Source organism: Helianthus annuus, chromosome 11 (assembly GCF_002127325.2).
Source record: "Helianthus annuus cultivar XRQ/B chromosome 11, HanXRQr2.0-SUNRISE, whole genome shotgun sequence".
Taxonomy (NCBI): Eukaryota; Viridiplantae; Streptophyta; class Magnoliopsida; order Asterales; family Asteraceae; genus Helianthus; species Helianthus annuus.
Window position 1 is genome coordinate 774,358 of NC_035443.2, and position 18,426 is coordinate 792,783.

At 39.6% G+C, this 18,426-nt stretch overlaps 1 protein-coding gene across 1 annotated transcript; it reads right to left on the reverse strand.

Moving 5' to 3' along the window:
* Positions 1-7,478: 7,478 nt before the first annotated feature.
* On the reverse strand, positions 7,479-14,262 carry LOC110889048. Its single transcript, XM_022136535.2, has 9 exons — positions 13,976-14,262; positions 12,724-12,775; positions 10,560-10,633; positions 9,666-9,767; positions 8,448-8,588; positions 8,320-8,371; positions 8,159-8,232; positions 7,946-8,035; positions 7,479-7,775 (listed from the first exon to the last, which is right to left on the reverse strand). The coding sequence occupies exons 1-9, from the start codon at positions 14,098-14,100 to the stop codon at positions 7,727-7,729; spliced, it is 759 nt and encodes a 252-aa protein (XP_021992227.1). The 5' UTR covers positions 14,101-14,262; the 3' UTR covers positions 7,479-7,726.
* Positions 14,263-18,426: the final 4,164 nt, after the last annotated feature.

Sequence of the window (18,426 nt, forward strand, 5' to 3'; positions counted from 1 at the left end):
TTCGTCACCCTGGGGAGCACCAGTGCTCTTTGTTAAGAAGAAGGATGGCACATTCCGAATGTGCATCGACTATCGTGAGCTAAACAAGGTTACCATCAAGAATCGTTACCCACTCCCTCGCATCGACGATTTATTCGACCAGTTGCAAGGATCGAGTTACTACTCTAAGATTGACCTGCGATCAGGCTATCATCAGCCGAGAGTCCGTGATGAAGACATCTCCAAAACTGCGTTCAGAACTCGTTATGGTCATTACAAATTCCTCGTCATGCCCTTTGGAATGACTAACGCGCCTACAGTGTTCATGGATCTCATGAACCGAGTGTGCAAGCCTTACCTCGACAAGTTCGTGATTGTGTTTATCGACGACATCCTGATCTACTCGAAAAGTCAAGAGGAGCATGAACAGCACCTGCGTCTTATTCTCGAACACCTTCACAATGAACAACTGTACGCCAAGTTCTCGAAATGCGACTTCTGGCTTCGAGAAGTCCACTTCCTTGGACACGTGGTCAATAAGGACGGAATTCACGTCGATCCAGCTAAGATCGACTCTATAAAGAATTGGCCTACACCTAAGACTCTGACCGAAGTTCGCCAATTCTTGGGATTGGCACTTGGCAGGATACTATCGTAGATTCATGAAGGGATTTTCGAAGATCGTTCAACCCCTCACGACTCTTACTCAGAAGGGTATCGCTTACTAATGGAATGATGCTCAGGAATCTGCTTTTCAGAAGCTAAAGGATAATCTCTGTAGTGCTCCTATTCTTTCGTTACTTGAAGGTATCGACGAATTTGTGGTTTACTGCGACGCTTCTATCCAAGGACTCGGTTGCGTGTTGATGCAACGCGAGAAAGTTATTACTTACGCTTCGCGACAACTCAACATCCACGAACGGAACTACACGACACATGATTTAGAATTCGGAGCTGGGGTCTTCGCACTCAAGATTTGGAGACATTACTTGTACGGTACCAAGTGCACGATTTACACCGATCACAAGAGTCTTCAGCGCATAATGGAACAAAAGGAGTTGAATATGCGGCAACGCCGATGGGTCAAACTCCTAAATGACTACAAATGCGCGATTAAATATCATCCCGGTAAGGCTAATGTTGTAGCCGATGCCCTCAGCAGGAAGGAAACCAAACCTAAGCGTGTTCGTGCTCTACAGCTCACTATCCACTCGAACCTTCCTAACCAAATCCGAAATGCTCAGGTTGAAGCATTGAAACCAGAAAATATCAGGGCGGAGTCCCTACGCGGGTCAAGGAAGCGGCTAGAAGAAAAAGAAGACGGCGCTTACTATGTGACAAGGCGCATTTGGGTTCCACTCTATGGAGATCTACGTGAACTTGTGATGGACGAAGCCCATAAGTCCCGTTACTCAGTACATCCTGGTTCGGATAAGATGTACCACGACTTAAAGACTACATATTGGTGGCCTGGCATGAAAGCCCACATAGCAACATATGTCAGCAAATGTTTGACTTGCGCAAGAGTCAAGACTGAGTATCAGAAACCAGTAGGCCTACTCCAACAACCAGAGATCCCGAAATGGAAATGGGAGCAAATTTCCATGGATTTCGTTACTGGCCTACCTAGATGCCAACGAGGAAATGACACTATTTGGGTGATAGTGGATCGATTGACCAAGTCTGCACACTTTTTGGCTATCAAAGAAACAGACAAGTTCTCTACCTTGGCAGACATTTACTTAAAGGAAGTAGTGTCAAGGCACGGAGTGCCAACTTCCATTATTTCCGATCGAGACGCACGTTTTACTTCTGAGTTGTGGCAAGCTATGCACAAATCCTTTGGCTCATGTTTAGACATGAGCACCGCTTATCATCCACAAACGGATGGGCAGTCTGAACGCACCATCCAAACCCTAGAAGACATGCTTAGGGCATGTGTGATCGATTTTGGCAAGAGGTAGGAGAAGCACCTACCGCTAGTGGAATTCTCGTATAATAACAGCTACCACACCAGCATTCAGGCAGCACCCTTTAAGGCATTGTACGGTCGTAAATGCCGATCACCTCTTTGCTGGGCGGAGATTGGTGACAGCCAGATCACAGGCCCAGAACTGGTGGTAGACACAACGGAAAGGATTGCCCAGATCAGACAACGCATGGCGGCAGCTCGTGACCGTCAGAAAAGTTACGCTGATAAGCGTAGGAAACCACTAGAATTCCAGGTCGGTGACTGGGTTCTACTTAAAGTCTCACCCTGGAAGGGTGTGGTTCGTTTTGGTAAACGGGGCAAGCTTAATCCGTGATATGTCGGACCATTCGAAATTACCAAGAAGATTGGTAAGGTGGCTTATAGATTGAATCTGCCTGAAGAACTAAGTGCGGTGCACAACGTCTTTCACGTGTCTAATCTGAAGAAGTGTCTGTCAGATGAAACACTCATAATTCCCTTCAAGGAACTCACTATTGATGAACAGCTACACTTTACTGAGGAACCGATTGAGGTCACGGATCGAGAGATCAAAACCCTCAAACGTAGCCAGATACCTCTCGTGCGAGTTCGTTGGAACTCGCGACGTGGCCCAGAGTTTACCTGAAGACCAGATGAAGCGCAAGTATCCCCAGTTGTTCCCAAATGAAACCCCCAGCACTGAAGCTACAACCGAATTTCGGGACGAAATTCCAAACTAACGGGGGATGATGTGACACCCCGTTGAACCATTCTCACTAGCTTGACAGTGGCTGCCTTAACTTTCGGGACAAAAGTTCCTAAAACTTGGGGATATTGTGACACTTTGGGTTTTCCCGAGCAACCTGTGCATATTAACTATGCGTGTATATATTATATTAAATGAAAATTCAGTGGATTATCGTGACACACTATGTGATACGTGTATTAGACTACGTGTACGTAATAAATATAAATATGTATATATGTATATATGTACTAGTGAACCGAGACCATGGTTCCGACTCGAGATCGCCTAGTCTCGAGTCGAGACCCCTCACTTGCACACTATGGGCTGCCAACCTACATACCCAGCCCAACAACACAAGGACCCGACTCGAGACCACTCGGTCTCGAGTAAACAGTAACAGCTGGGCCAGTTGGGCCGCAACCTTCCTTAGCCCACTCGGAAACCTTTAGGGTGCACCCACCCGAGACAACTATATAAACCTAAAACCCTCACACACTCTCCTCTACACTCTCTCCCACCTCATACTCTCTCTCTCTCTAATATCCAAAAACCCTAACAAAAAAAAAACCATTTCCTTCCTCTCTCGGATCCAACCGGCAACACTAGAACTCTCGGCTCAAGCTTAGAATCATTCGGAAGTTCACTCATCGACCCTTTATACACTCACACTTAGAGTATCTAGCCGGTTAGTGTCTCTTTTAGTTTTTATTGACAAAACACATGAAAAATTGTTGTTTATCTATGATGAAGGTGTTTGCTTGATGATATGAGTATTATGTTTTGCTTGATTTAAGTGATGAAAATGTTCCTTCATGATGATATGTGAACGGTTTGGTAGAAGTATGATAATAGAGTGATGTGTTAAAGTTGTTAATAAGGTTTGATACATGACTAGGGTGTGATATGATGCAAACATGATTTATGAATTAGTGATGGTAAATATTTGCTGAAAATGCTTTCAAAGTTGCAAGTATAGATCTAGGATAACATGTTTCGGGTCGGTTTTGAATGATTATGCATGATGAATAGTTTGAATATATGATGAACAACATGGATATGAGTTGAAGGTGCCTTGAATATTTGAAAAACTTGTTGTTTGATTCATTTTGGTTAATTGTTAGACAAAGAAACATGTTTGTGCATTATCATTGGATAGTACATAGGATCATGAAATCAGAATTATGTTGGATAGTACACTGTCGCAGACATTCGAGAAACAACAGATGTTGGAGTCGAAACCCTTGGTCTCGACTCGAGACCATTGAGTTACAACTCGAGACCGCAATGATTGCGACTCGAGACCTTGACCAAACAACTCAAAACAAGACTTCAGGGACTCGAGACCAGCAAGGCCTCGACTTGAGACCTCATGATCTCGACTCAAGACCGGACTCGAGACCTCTGAGGTTGCGACTCATGCATGAACTACTCGAGACCAGAAGTCCATGACTCGAGACTGTTTGGTTGCGGCTCGAGACCGCGTATTCTCGAGTCAAGACCACCTAGTCTCGACTGGGTTGCTTGTCTTTGTTATTGGGCCGAAGTGTATGAATTACTCGTGCTTGTTACTGTTTAAGTGGGCAATGTGTTAACTGTTACTGTTTAAGAACTTAGGCAGGCCCAATAACTTAAAGGATAAATATATGATAAGCATGCTATGTGTTAGATACGTGTAAGATATACGTGATTACTTGTATCCGAGCCTGACCCATACTGGTAACCATATTAGGACGTGGTGACGAGCATACATAACCAAGTAAACTAAACTGCCGAGCAACCCAAGGTGAGTTCACAACTATTAATGCATGTGTTCCCGGTGGTTTGGGAAATGGAAACTTAAACAACGCTATCCCCCTCGTAAGGGATACAAACCTACTTTTCTCCCCTTAAATGGGACTATTAGTTAATTACTGTTTATACGAAATGCAACAAGCAACACTAAACGAAACTCTATCACTCAAGTCCCTACTACTTAATACCGATTAGTCGCCGGGGCCAGGCGAACGGGTTATTAGTTGATTGCGCTATTTAGGTCTGACCAACCTCACACCGACCCTTGTTACTGGGAACGGGAGTGAACTAATAGACTCTGGCAAACCGTCAATGATGATAGAACATTGACAAACGGGGCACTGCGAAAACGTACGGTTAAGTAGTATTCGGTATTGTAAAAACAGTTTAGTCGCTTACTTATGGGGTAGCTCCCCATGGCATGTATAAATGAGTAAATTAACTGGTGAAACAAGTTTTTGGAAATTAAAAATTGGACAACTCGTGAACTCGCCAACATTTTTGTTGATACCCTACTGCATGCTTTGCAGGTACCCAGTGACACAGGAGCTTGCTACGTGGGGATGTGTAGTGGTCGTCTAACCCATGCATTGGGTTCTAAATAAACTTGAACTATGATCTTTGTTTTAAACTGTTTTGTCTATGCTTCCGCTACTTACCTAAACTACTATTTAAACTTAAAACTCTTGAACTTTGATTATGATATTTGCTAACCCTGTGGTTGGTGAATATTACTTATGTTATTAATTAAATTGCTCAGTGGATCCTGGTCAGTCACGCCCCCAAGCGGTGGTATTCCGCATGTGGATTTTGGGGGTGTGACACTTATTCAGCACCTCAACTGGCCCAACTTTTCTTAGATAACATTTTTAAGTTGCACGGGTGTCCTCAAACTATTGTATCTGATAGGGACACACTGTTCCTTAGTAATTTCTGGCAAGAATTCCTTAAACTACAGGGCATTACTTCTGCATTATCTACCTCTTACCACCCACAAACTGATGGGCAAACAGAGGTTCTGAATAGATGTCTGGAAACTTATTTGAGGTGTATGGTGATGGAAGTACCTAAGGATTGGCCAAAGTTTCTATCTTTAGTTGAATGGTGGTACAACACAACTTTCCATTCCTCCATTGGTATGACCCCTTTTCAAGCTTTATATGGGTTGATACCACCTATACACATTCCTTTCATACCTAATGATACTGCTGTGGCATCCTTGGAACAATTGTTCTTAGAAAGAGAAATTGTGTTACAAATTTTGAAGTTTAATTTGGTGAGAGCAAGAAATAGGATGAAGCAGTAAGCTGATTTACACTGGTCAGATAGGAGTTTTGAAGTGGGTCAGTGGGTGTTTCTGAAGTTGCATCCATATGTACAGGCTACTTTGAGAACTAATAGGTATACTAAGCTCAGCCCTAAGTTCTATGGGCCTTATTTGATAATTCAGAAGGTTGGGAAGGTAGCATACAAGTTAGATTTGCCCCCGGAAGCTCAAATACATCATTCTTTTCATGTGTCCCTTTTGAAAGCTGCAACAGGTCCTATTTCTGTTCCTACTCCGCTTCCTGAGGCACCTCGTTTTAGTTTACAACCACAGGCTCTTTTGGATAGGAAGCTGGTTCGAAGAGGTTCTAAAGCAACAATGAAATTGTTGGTTCATTGGAGTGGTTTACCTGCTTCTGATGCTACGTGGGAATTTTGGGAAGATTTTAAACTGAGGTTTCCGGAATTTAATACTTGAGGACAAGTATTTGGTTGAGGGGAAAGTATTGTTACAATAGTTATATGAGTTGTAATAGTTTAGTTCATTTCTGTATTACTGTAATAGAACAGGGACCAAAAGTGTAAAATTGTAATTGGTTGGGGAGTCGTTATATACTGTTAGGCTGATAATAACAAACTTAGCTTGGATTTTGGGTCTTTCTCTCTCTAAAACCTGAGCTCTAACATCCGACCGTAATTTTAGGGAGGACTGACCATGATGGTGGTGTTTGGGTTTGATAAAATTGTAGGTGATAGCGTTGCTAAAGAAGGGGATCAAGGGAGTGAGTGAATAACTTAAGTTTCCTTATGTTTGGGATATTTAAAGTACTTAATCAAACAAACTAACTTCATTCATTTGAGAGAACATATGTAAGCAAAAGGTCTAAGTAGTTATAGTGTAGGATAAACTTGTTACTTTGGACAAACCATACAGATAGCGACGAACTCAAGATTTTTTTCCAACAGGGTCCAGTATTTTCCGTATTTGAACTTTTCACAACCAAATTAAAATTTTCGGGTGGATCGTCGTTCGGGTCGGGTCGGAGTGAGGAACATATAACAAAAATATATAATCATTACTCACAATAAAAATACGATATCATTTGAAACGAAAAAAATGCAGTTTTTAAACTTCAAATTCATAACATGCAAGTTTTCGATCCTTACATCATTAGCCCTAGAATCAGGGGCAGAGTTAGTGTGTTAGTAGGGGTAGCACGGGTTACCCTCAATCCCATCTACGTAGTGTAAAAATACCCTTCAACTTCGTCCCCGTAGGGTAAAAATATCCCTCAACTTTGTCTCCGTTATACAAAGGATACCATTGATACCAAAAAAAATTGGGATACCCTTGAATTTCTAGGCTATATTCGCCACAACCTAGAATTGAAGTTTTAAGAAACTAACTCACAAATTCATAGAATCATAGCATAAAATGATACAAAGATTTAGTTATTCTTATTTCCAAACTTTATATTCATAGTACTAAATCCTTAAACAACTAGACAACTAACAAAAAGTTTGCATCTATTTTTATATGCTTCTATGTTCTATATAAACAGCTTGCAACTGTATATTTTTTGTTTGTTTACGAATGATAGCTAACACAAATACGAGCTGCACAAGCATCGAAGACAAGACTTCTTGTTGGTAAACAAGGAAGTATACCACTTCACCATCTTCCTTTTTTTTTATGTTATAGTGTCCACCTAATTAATTTTATGGGGTCCTTCAAAAATTTAATATTCTGAATCTACGAATTTTTTTAATAAACATCGAGGTCCGGGCATCTCGACCCACTTTACGTGGGTCTACCCCTGCATTCAGAACTACAATATGTTTTTGTCCCACAAGATAAAAAGAAAGAAACAATAGCACCACATACATGTAATATTAGTGTTTATTGATTTATAATCAATACCCAAAACACACAATAGCCCTTATTAATAGTAATCCATCATTTCTTAGAAAAGAAATGTTGCATATGGCACTTACACATTGTCATGCTCCATCAGCAAAGAAGCATTCAACGTCATATCTCTGCAAGATTCAATATATATAAGAAATACTGTAAGGTTATACCAAAAAAAAACCTAGAAAGAGATCATGTAATCTTAGGTCATGTGAATAATCAATCAAAATCAAAAGATGAACAAATAGGACACACATAAATAATAGATATGACAACCTAACTTCTCTGTTGGACTTACCTGCCACGTTTGTTGAAAAGTATAAGATAAGCAGGTTGTTCAGATGAGAGGTATAACGACTCGCGTACTACGTATGCACACAAAGCAATGCTGTAAAAAACAATAAAGATGAGCAGCGTATCTATTGTGCGACTTATCGAAACTAGAGTTTATGATAAATCAATACGTTTGAAATAAACTATAACCAATGTATATTTGGTAAATGCTACTTACCCGCCAAAAAATATGATTAAAAGAATCCAAACCAAAGCATTTATCCAACTTGATTCCTTATATGCTACCCACACCTAAAAGGCAACAATACTAGTGTGTATATTCTTGTTATAGTGATAATAAGAATAAATTAATGTAAACTTAATTAAATAAATGAATACCGAGAAAACCACGACATGGATAAATAAGTCCGTTAGCAATGGGACCATGCACCTGCAAAGTCAACTAAAATTATATTTTACATCAGAAATAAAGTGATTAAAAAAAGAAGGATATATAATATACGTACGGTGAGAATACTTCCGCACGAAATGGAGATCCATCGGTGACAAACACAAAAACTATTCCTCCTATCAACAAGCAGGCAAGTGAAAGATAGATTGTTCTTGTTGTACCAACAGAAACTCCACCCGTGTGTCCAATTGCATCCCTAACAAAATTACATATATAAAAACTACAAAGCTTAATCTGACCTAGTTACCTTTAGGAAAAAAACATATAATATCACAGTTGCATATCTTGAGGCCGGTTAACGTATAATATTTCTTATCGTACGGTACGTACGCGACTACAACAACTCCATGATACAATTTACTCCTTGATTAGACACGGTGGCACGGTTGTAATTAACTTGACATAATTATGCACGTTATTGCATAATTATGTATGGGTTGGGTTAAACCCTAATCACGCACGTTATAATGCATCATTACGCACGTTATATGGCTTATTTATACAAACGTTATAAAAAATCAAAAACTGCATACCACCAAACATGAAAATTACGAATGTTAAACTCAAAATTACGCACGGGTTGTTCCAACCCCTAATTACACACCTTATATGAATAATCATGCATGTTATAAGAATGACATGTGGCGCAATCTCCTTCTTGCGTACGCATCGCACGATAAACGCAATCTCTACGTATCTTATCTTATCTTTATCTTATAATAAATAAAAAAAAATCACATACTTATAACAACCCAATTATAAATAAACATAACAACAATATAAGTTGAGTTGGTTTAGCGCAAGAACATGTTGGGTATTCCTAGTCTAATCCGTGGCTTACATGCGTGAAGGATGGCTAGGAGGATTGCTTGGAGTGCAAGACAAGTAATAAACAATATTATTAATTAATTAGTGAATATTATCTAAGGTTCCTATACGTGTTAGGTTAGGAAGTGTGTTTAGATAATTATTATGTAATTAATTAATAGGTTTCCTAGTTATAGTCTAACGTGTTTAGGTTAGCTATATATACCAATCAAATGGGTAGGGAAAACTGTAATTTGGAGTTTTTGAGTTAGATTTCTCCATAATAAAGATTTGTGGGTGTTTAACCGTGAAGAATCGTATTCTGATTACAACATTCTGTACCAATTAATCCCTTTGTGATTCGTATATTTTTTATGGGGTGAAGGAGGAGAAGAAAATAGTCAATATTATCACATACTTTTGTGGATAAAAAAAAACACCATATATATAAGACATTTGTTCTAACCTTTTTTGACGCCTCAGTAGCACAAAATAAAAGGGATCTTTTGAAGATTCTTCAGGTGACAACTTGAAAAGTTGTAAAACGATGTATCCGCAAATAGTAAAACTGTTGGAAACAATAGGTATAACATGAATTAAGAACAAGATGGTTTTTGTGCAAAATACTATTCAAAACCTATTTATACTAAACCAACATGTAAACAAAACTAGCCTAAGCTTCAACTTTTCACATGTCAAATTTAAGATTATATATAACAAAAAAAAATGTACAGGAAAATATAATGACTTAACACCAACTCATTCCATTCTTATAAATTATTTGTGGCAGGAATCTAAGAAACTTGATCATATGTGTTACAAAAACAGAAAATCCAGAACAAAAAAGAATAAGAATAATATCATGTTCATACAGTGGCGAAGCTTGAGATTTCTGACCGAGGGTCGAAAAAGTATATACCCAAAAATCTCTATAGAAGCGGGGGGTCGAAAACGCATGTACCCAAAAATTTCTATACGAAAGCTACATACATAACACTACTGAGCGAAAAATTCGGGGGGTCGGGCGCCCCCCGGCCCCTTCTAACCTGCGCCACTGAGTTCATGTCATAGATATAAACTCAGTATTTTCTATGAAACGTTTAAATATGCATTAACCTCAGTGACAGATCTAGAAAATCCTTATACGGGCAACGTTTAAAAAAAGGGTAACGGAATCGAAAAAATATCAATTTTTTTCCAAAATTTACACTATCGTTGGAGCGTTAAGGGGCAACGGGGGTTACCCCTTATAACAAGGTAGGTCTGCCCCTGATTAACCTAACCCATTCCCAAACGGATATTAGAAAAATGACTGAAAACATATTAGGATGCTAATATATATAAACAAAAGTAAAATTACCTTCCGAACCAGAATAGGATAAATATAAAAACAAGTCGCAGGATCCATCTTGATTCTTTGTAGAAAAACCAAGCCTAAAATTTACTTGTAAACAACCGCAAATGAGTATCAGTTGGTTCAAAAACTAAAAAAAGAAAGAAAAAAAAAATTTAAATTCTTAAACCACACGCAACAAATTAAACTATATAGAAATAAGAAATGAAAAATGTAAAATCTGTTATTCAGTATTTTTTTTTAAATGTTTTGAGTCAGGCTTTTATATTTCTTTAACCGAGTCCAGTTAGTCAAGACCATATTGTTGTTTGCATGGCATGCTATAGTAGAGATGGGCATAATAACCGGTTCCAAACCTGACCCGCCAGACCCGATCTAGAACCGGTTCCAGTTCCTACCCACCTATAGTGGCTCGATTGTTATTTGTGGCGTTTAGGCTATAACTAAGCCCAATATAGATCACTGGTACAAGAGGCCTGTTGGTATAAGTGTTGATTTCATAAATAGTGGAATGGGTTTCGAATAATATAGACTACACTGGAGATTTAGCTGTTGGGCCAATTTATATAGGAGGCTAAGCCCACATAAATACGAAAAGAATGATAAAACTAACATTGGGCTGTAGTCTTTTGAAAAGAAAAAAATTACACTAAATTTGATTTGAAATAAAGCCCATGGTTAAAAAAGACTTGTATTGCAACTGGTAAGATTAAATCATGCAAATAAGAGGGCCGATTTTAATTCTGAAATGGATTTGGGTTGGGTAGGAGATTTTATGGGCTCAAGGAGATTTTATGCAGTGGATTGTGGATAATGGAGGACTTAGCCCATCCGAATAATGTGAATTATTGGGTGGGTCAATATGATCTCAAGGATGTTAGATTGTTGAATATTATTAAACAATTTGGGGAGATATCCCAAAATAATCTAAGGGGCTGTTTGTCAATTTCTGAATGGTTAAGTGTTAAACCAGTAAAAGGTCTGAATCATTAAGTGTTGAACCAATAAGAGGTCTGAAATATAATGCTTAACCGTTCAGAGGCTAGACATCTCCTCGCGAAACAAACAATCTGAACCTTTAAGTGATGAGTCAGTAAGAGATCTGAACTATTAAGAGTCTTATTAAGAGGTGAACAAACGATAAATTTATAAATCTTCACCGGTTTTGTTACAAAAAATAAAAAATAAATGAGCTTTTCGTTGACGCCATGCCACTCCCATGAGATATTAAAATGCCAAAAAAAAAAAACATAAAAAATATATAATAAAAACAAAAAATGGTTAGATAAGAAAAAAAAAAGTTTAGATCACAAATTTTCAAAAAATTATGATCTTGTATAGTTTCTATTTAAAGAATAATATAATTTTACATGCTATAATTCTTTCATTACAGAAAAATAAAACAAAGAAAGCAAAAGAAGTGTATATAAAACCTCATTCAAACGAAGTACAATTTACTTACCGCGTGTATGAAAAGTAATCTAAACGGTGCAATTACTTGCGTTGCTATGTGGCATGAGCTCAAAGATGATGTTAGGGATGAGCTCGGTACCAACCGGTACCGAAAATCCCCAAAATTGGGTATCGGTACCGGTATCGAATATACCTGGTACGGTACGGTTCATTACCGGTCAGTACGATACGGTACCGGTATTTGAGAGTAAATACCAATAACAAATCTGGTACCATTAGCTCATCCCATGGTGATGTTACTATTCATTGGGTTTTGTTTTTAATATATAGGTAATATATAGGTAATGTCAAACTCAAACCATATTAATATACAGATGTACACACTAAAATAATGACAAAAAAGAGGTAACGTCATCAATAAAAAAAAGAATCAGAACAAAAAGTTATCACACGATCACTCGAAAGAAAAATAGGTGGTTTTGATTCAACTATATTCTAAGATTAGTCATTTTTATTACTTTTTGCTTTAGAAGTTCTATTTTGTATCTTTCATATTTGAAATCTGCCTCTTTATAGTTAGGTCAAGAAAGAACCTTCATATTTCGATCTAATACAATAATGCATGCATTAGTGATTACAATTATTTCATTCGTTGTTCTTTTTCGTTTATCAAATAAAATTTTCTATTCTTAGTTGTTACGGGAAGACTAATCAATTGTTTAAAAGATTAGATTATGAATGAATTGAATTTTCATACGGCTATAAGCGAAACATCTACGCAAAAATCAAACAATCCCACTTGCATCCACCTGCAACAAATTTGACGACAAATTAATCAAATTGGGAATTGTTTTTCTTTGATTTTCTATATATATACACCCACGTAATCAACCAATCAAATATTTTTATTTACTTTCTATTCCATGTGTAGAGTAAAAAATAAAGATAAGGTATGCGTGCTTCGTGAGTAAGAAATTTCTTTTGCTTAAGATGGATGTGAAGTATTGTTATTTTATAGTAACTTGTTCAAACAAGTTTCGATTGATCCCATTCAAGTGGCATAAGAAATTGGCTTGTCGAACTCTACCATCGTTTACTTTTTAGGCTTTAACTTTCGACTTTGGCTTTAGGGTTTCTGGTATTAGCTTTACGATTTAGAGTTTAACTTTTAAGTTTTAGCTTTTAGGGTTTAGTTTAGGGTTAGATTTAGAGTTTAGATTTAGGGTTTAGTTTTAATATTTGGGTTTTAGGGTTCGACCATGCCGTTGGAATGAGTTCAATCGAAATTCGTTTGAATTGGACATTGAGTTTTAAAATATTTCACACACACACTTATATAGTAGATGGTTCAAATGAGAATAAACTAAAATAGAAGAAATTTAAACCAATGTTATTGTAAGTATATATTGTTAAACTTACATACACCATTCATTTGTAATCATCCTTTTTTATAGATAACTACATTAAATACTTATTTTTAAAATAACTTATGTTTTCATAGATAACTTACGAGTTCTATACAACAAAAATATTATACAAATAGAAATCTAAACTACAACAAAAATATTATACAAATAGAAATCTAAACCATTTTGCTAGGTTATTTTTAGATCTTATATTTTATATCGCAATATGGTAATATTTTATACTCCCCTTTTTTCATACACTTTCTTTTTAATCATTGGTTTGAAAATTGAAAAGTTAAAATTCGTTTTTATCCTACAAAGGCAAAATCAACTTTTATTTTACCCTATTATAACTTCTAGAATTTCTTACTTCTCAATTTCTCCATCTTCAAGTCATTTCAAGCCATAAAAGTGGTGTTTGGGATTCCTTTTAACTTCCAATAAGTTAATAAGTCAAAAGTAGCTCCAAAATAAGGAATCCCAAACACCCACCTTGAAAAACCTAAAAACTAAAATCATAAAAAATTTCATCAATGTCGTGGTTATTGTATTATGAGATAGTATAGATATATACTTTTAAGAGCTATTATCTAAAGCTTTTACCTGGCTTTTGGGTCGAAACAAGAAACGAAGTAGTCAGTGGCAAATCCATAAACAAGTGAAACTGCCATCACACAAGCCAATAAGCTGAACAAAGTCTTCAGTGCTGCTGCTGTTAACGACGCCATTATTATTTTGCTGTAAAGTCTTTATTGTGATGTGGATGAGCACTGCAATACACCCACGTCCCTTTATAAAGCCATACTCGCATTAAATTAATTAATCTCATAAGTCAAAACAAAGGAGCTACCATCATCACAAGTTAAGAATTGATAATTCTATAACGCTTGCTTAATAAAAATATTCTATAACGTTATCTATATACAAAAATCTGTATATCGAAAGTTGTTTGACTTTTACGATAATTGTGGTGTGGAGGATCACATGATATCTCCGGCTTTTCAGACGCAACATATATATCTCTATAAAATATGCTATCTTCCCTATAAAATATATAAAAAGTTAAAAACAGATTTAACACCTTAGAATTTATAATTAGAAAACATCTATAACTACGTATTTGATGAAACAATGGTTAACCGGACAGGGTTAACACACTGGTCTCGTCAAGAAGGGTTAATCCCTTCCTCTCGAGGATCGCTAGCTGGATCACCGGTGGTTGATCTCCTGCACAAGGAAACAAACCGTGACTCGTAACAAGGAGGATGGGGTGGGGGGTGCTCCTTGTTACCACTCTCCGGCGTGAGAATCAGTAGTTTGCTTGGGAAGCAAAGTAAGATAGTAGTAGTAGTGAGAGAGTTGTGAGAAGATACCTCAAACCTGGTTTGGGGTTGGTATGTATAGCCGAGGAGTGAAGGAGGATGATGATGGATGGACTGACGACGTGCTGCACCTTTTCAGGTGTGTCAGGCTCGTCGATTATGGAGGTTACGCCACGTCAGTCCATTGCTTACGTAGCTCTGACAGGTAACTGCCATTGGTGCCACTTGCACTGTGGTGTCAGTACCACTTGCTTGAGTGCATAGGATGCGGTGCAAGCCGCATCGCTACGTGCGGTAACATCTGAAGTTACCGCGTCTCCTACTTGTGATCAAGGAATACGCGAGATGCGGTGCTAGCCGCATCGTCGTCTTGCCTGCATCCCTTGTCGTGACGAAAATGTCCGTATGGTGCGGTGTCAGCCGTACCGCTACGTTCATCTTCTTCTATGCCTAAGGTAACATGTGTGGTCTTTTCTGTATGTAAATCAAGCTGGAGGTCTGGAAGGGTCATCTGACGCCTCTTCCGTATCGGTGAAGGAATCTTCGTCTGATGCGAGATTCTCAGCCGATTTATGTCACCAGGTGGCTTGCCACCTGTTGTTGTGCCGAAGGTCTCTTGGAGACCTTGTTAGTAATGCTGCACAAACTTCGAACCAACCTCTGAGATGGTGGTTCGAAGGTATGTGGAGGTTTCCCATCCTTTAAAGGTGGTCTTTTCTTCATACCAATTGTTGAATTGGTGCATGAAGAAGAAAAGAAACTTTTGGACCAATCTTTGAGACTGGGATCAAGAGTTGTTGATGCTTGCAAGTGCTTTGCTCAAGCTCTATGTTCAGCATCTAGTTATGAGACGACGATCCCTTTTTTGTTGGGTTTTCGTGTTTATCGTCATAGCTCTCTAGTAACCGCACGTTATTTGCGGTTACCTCGTTGCGTCATTGTTGGCCATGTTTGGTCGAACAATGTATATTCGTACTATGGGTAAATAAACATGGTCATAGGCAAGGGTATGCCCACCATTGTTTATTCTATGCGGCCCATAGTCGGGCTAACAAAGTCATAAGCAGACTTGTTACCGCTGTTCGGACGCTTGTTGTTCGACGAGAGTTTATTTAGAGCGTTGTTCTGCGTTCGTTTTGGAGCCACTTACCTTCCCGCTCCAATACCGAGTTTGCCTTGCAGTAGCATTGTTCGGTGATGTGGAGTGAGCTTGGCTCTTCCGTAGCAACCACTCTGCGGAAGCTATGGTTATGTCCGTAGCTCCTCGTGAGTGTCTGTGGTTTTGCATTACCACATTTGCTCGAAGCGGGTGTGGCTCGGATGTAGCTCTTGAAGGTTCAGGAGACAGGGTTGCTGATGTGCGTTCGCGTGCATTCCCTTCCTTCCTTTTGTTAAAGAAGGTGTTCATGTACCCTCTGCGGTTGTGAACCGGACAGGAGGGATTTGAAGCTTGAAGAGAATGAAGGCAATGCGGTTCCCCTGTGTCTGAGATGCGGTTCAGTCCAACGGCCAACGCTGGTTCTGAGCATCTGACACACCTGAACGGGCTCGTGTGTGTCATGTCCGCATATTCCACGTGTGCTCGTGGGTAGTGCGGATAGGTATTATACCCCCTTATAGTGTAGAGATATATATTTTTACCTATTTTTAGGGGTATGTTAAAAAACGACATGCGGTATGGGTTATGGTGCGGTATACCAGAGAAACCGCATGCCGCTTATAATTGGATAATGTAGTCGCTTTTTGTTGCATACGTGGCTGGACGCACGTGTGAGTTGGTGGAAGTTGGTGAGATCTTCCTGGCATGTGCTGAAATGAAAGGACGTTTGCACTGCCCGAGGCATTAAATGCACTGTAGCGAAGAGTGTAAACGTCTCTTGTGTCAGGCGCGTGGGCGGCCACGCGCGCGTGATAACCGTCAGCGGAAACGGCGCTCGACACGTGGTGTCATACGATTCGCCCTTTTTGAACGTGATCATTTGTTTTCTCCCTCCGCATTAATTGCGATGGGTATATAAGGGGAAACCGTTCGTGGTTTCCCCTCACTTGTTTGAAATTTCAAAAATTTGCCGGTGAGAGAAAACCTGTTCTTTGTCTTCTCCGACGAAATTCCTCGAAGTTCCAGTGAGGGTTTTGGTTTTTCGACTCACGTTCCTTCATATTTTTGATATTTTCTGATGGCTGAACCATCAAATCCACACAATGTGGAGGGTGAAAACCCTGAACAGGCGGTAGTATCGGCTGATGAAGACGAAGATGATGACGTTGACGTTCCCGGTGGTGGGTTACCGGTGTTGAAATGGTCAAAGGGTGGTTTTAAAACCCTGATGGCCACTGTGCAGATGGCCAAAGATTGGAATGCTACCTACCCACAAGTGGGGGACACCGGTGCCGATGCTCCGGCCGGTTATATAACCTTGTGGGCTGATTTTTTCAACGACGGCAACCTTAGGTTGCCGGTGACGGTGTTTGTTGCGGAGGTATTGGAGTATTATCACCTCCATATCTCCCAACTTAGTCCTTTCGGAATATTCCGAATTAGGAATTTTGAATACACATTCCGTGCCCATGGCTTGCCCATTACAGTGGAGAATTTCCGGCGGTTCTACCAGTTGACGGTGAACACCGGTTTTTTCTCGTTTACTCAAACGGCATGGGAGTCTGAAGTTGATGACGCCCCCTAAGGGTGTGACAGGCTGGAAGAAGAGGTTCTTCTACGTGAAAGCCTGTGCGGTCTATGCTACCATGTCTTTCAGGAATGTCAACGTTGGAGTTTCTGATGAAGATATTCCTGTTGCTTCCGCAAAGACCGTGGACTGGTTCTCTAGGCTGCGGCCTATTGAACTCAAGAAGTTGGATAATGATCAACTGTGGATATTGCGGATGATGCTCTCCAGACCGGATAGGAAGGAAAGGCCCGTTTTGCGGGAACAGGGTGGTGGTAAGCTCTTTACACTTTGGTATTTTCCTTATTTCCTAAGCCTTTGTAATAACCTGCATGCATGTATCAGCGGATGCGGTTGGCTTGTGGAGAATGTTTGAGCCCGATTTCAAGGGCCAGGTTGAACTGATTGCGGTTGAGCTGAAGAAAGGTTTCAACCTTGAAATTCTTAAGAACTTCCGCGTGCCGTCGCGTGCGGTGCTGGATGCCCCGGTTCCGGGAGACGCAAGAGGTACGTCTTACGTGGCATTAGTTTTTTCAGTTTATCTTTTTGACTGGTTTTGTTGATTGTGTTAATCCAGGTATCCTTGCGGATTTGGGGAAGTTTGAGAAACGTGTCCCCAAAAAGACTGTGGAGAAGAAAACGGTGAAGAAGACCGTGCGGGGTCGTGGCAAGGGGAGTGCTGAAGGCTCAGCTGCCCCTTCTTCAGTTTTTGAAGCCGCAGGTACCTATCAATCTTGTTCTCGGGGATACACCGATTACATCGTAGTATCTGACACCCTTGAGGGTTTGGGTGTTATAGGTAGTGGTGCGGCTGCGGGTGGAACTGCTGTGGTTCCCCCCGTTGTTGGAGAGAAAAGGGGACCAGAGCAGAAGGCTGCTGGTGGTGGTGAACCGAAACGGCGGAGACTGCAGACCAGGAGAGTTGCTCCGGTGCAAAAGAAACCTGCAGTTGCTGCTGATAAGTATATCCCTTTTCCTTGTTTTGTATGTACAATGGGTGGGAAATACTCATTAATGCTCTTTGTATTGCAGAATCCCGAGATGCGGGGTATTCTTTCTTCGACTT

Bases quoted from the DNA above. Each gene is read 5' to 3' on its own strand.
- LOC110889048 (XM_022136535.2), bottom strand. From the start codon at position 14,100: ATGGCGTCGTTAACAGCAGCAGCACTGAAGACTTTGTTCAGCTTATTG. The intron at 9,768-10,559 runs GTAATTTTACTT...TGTTTCCAACAG, and splicing joins ATCCTATTCTGGTTCGGAAG to TTTTACTATTTGCGGATACA. The intron at 8,372-8,447 runs GTACGTATATTA...TTGACTTTGCAG, and splicing joins CGTGCGGAAGTATTCTCACC to GTGCATGGTCCCATTGCTAA.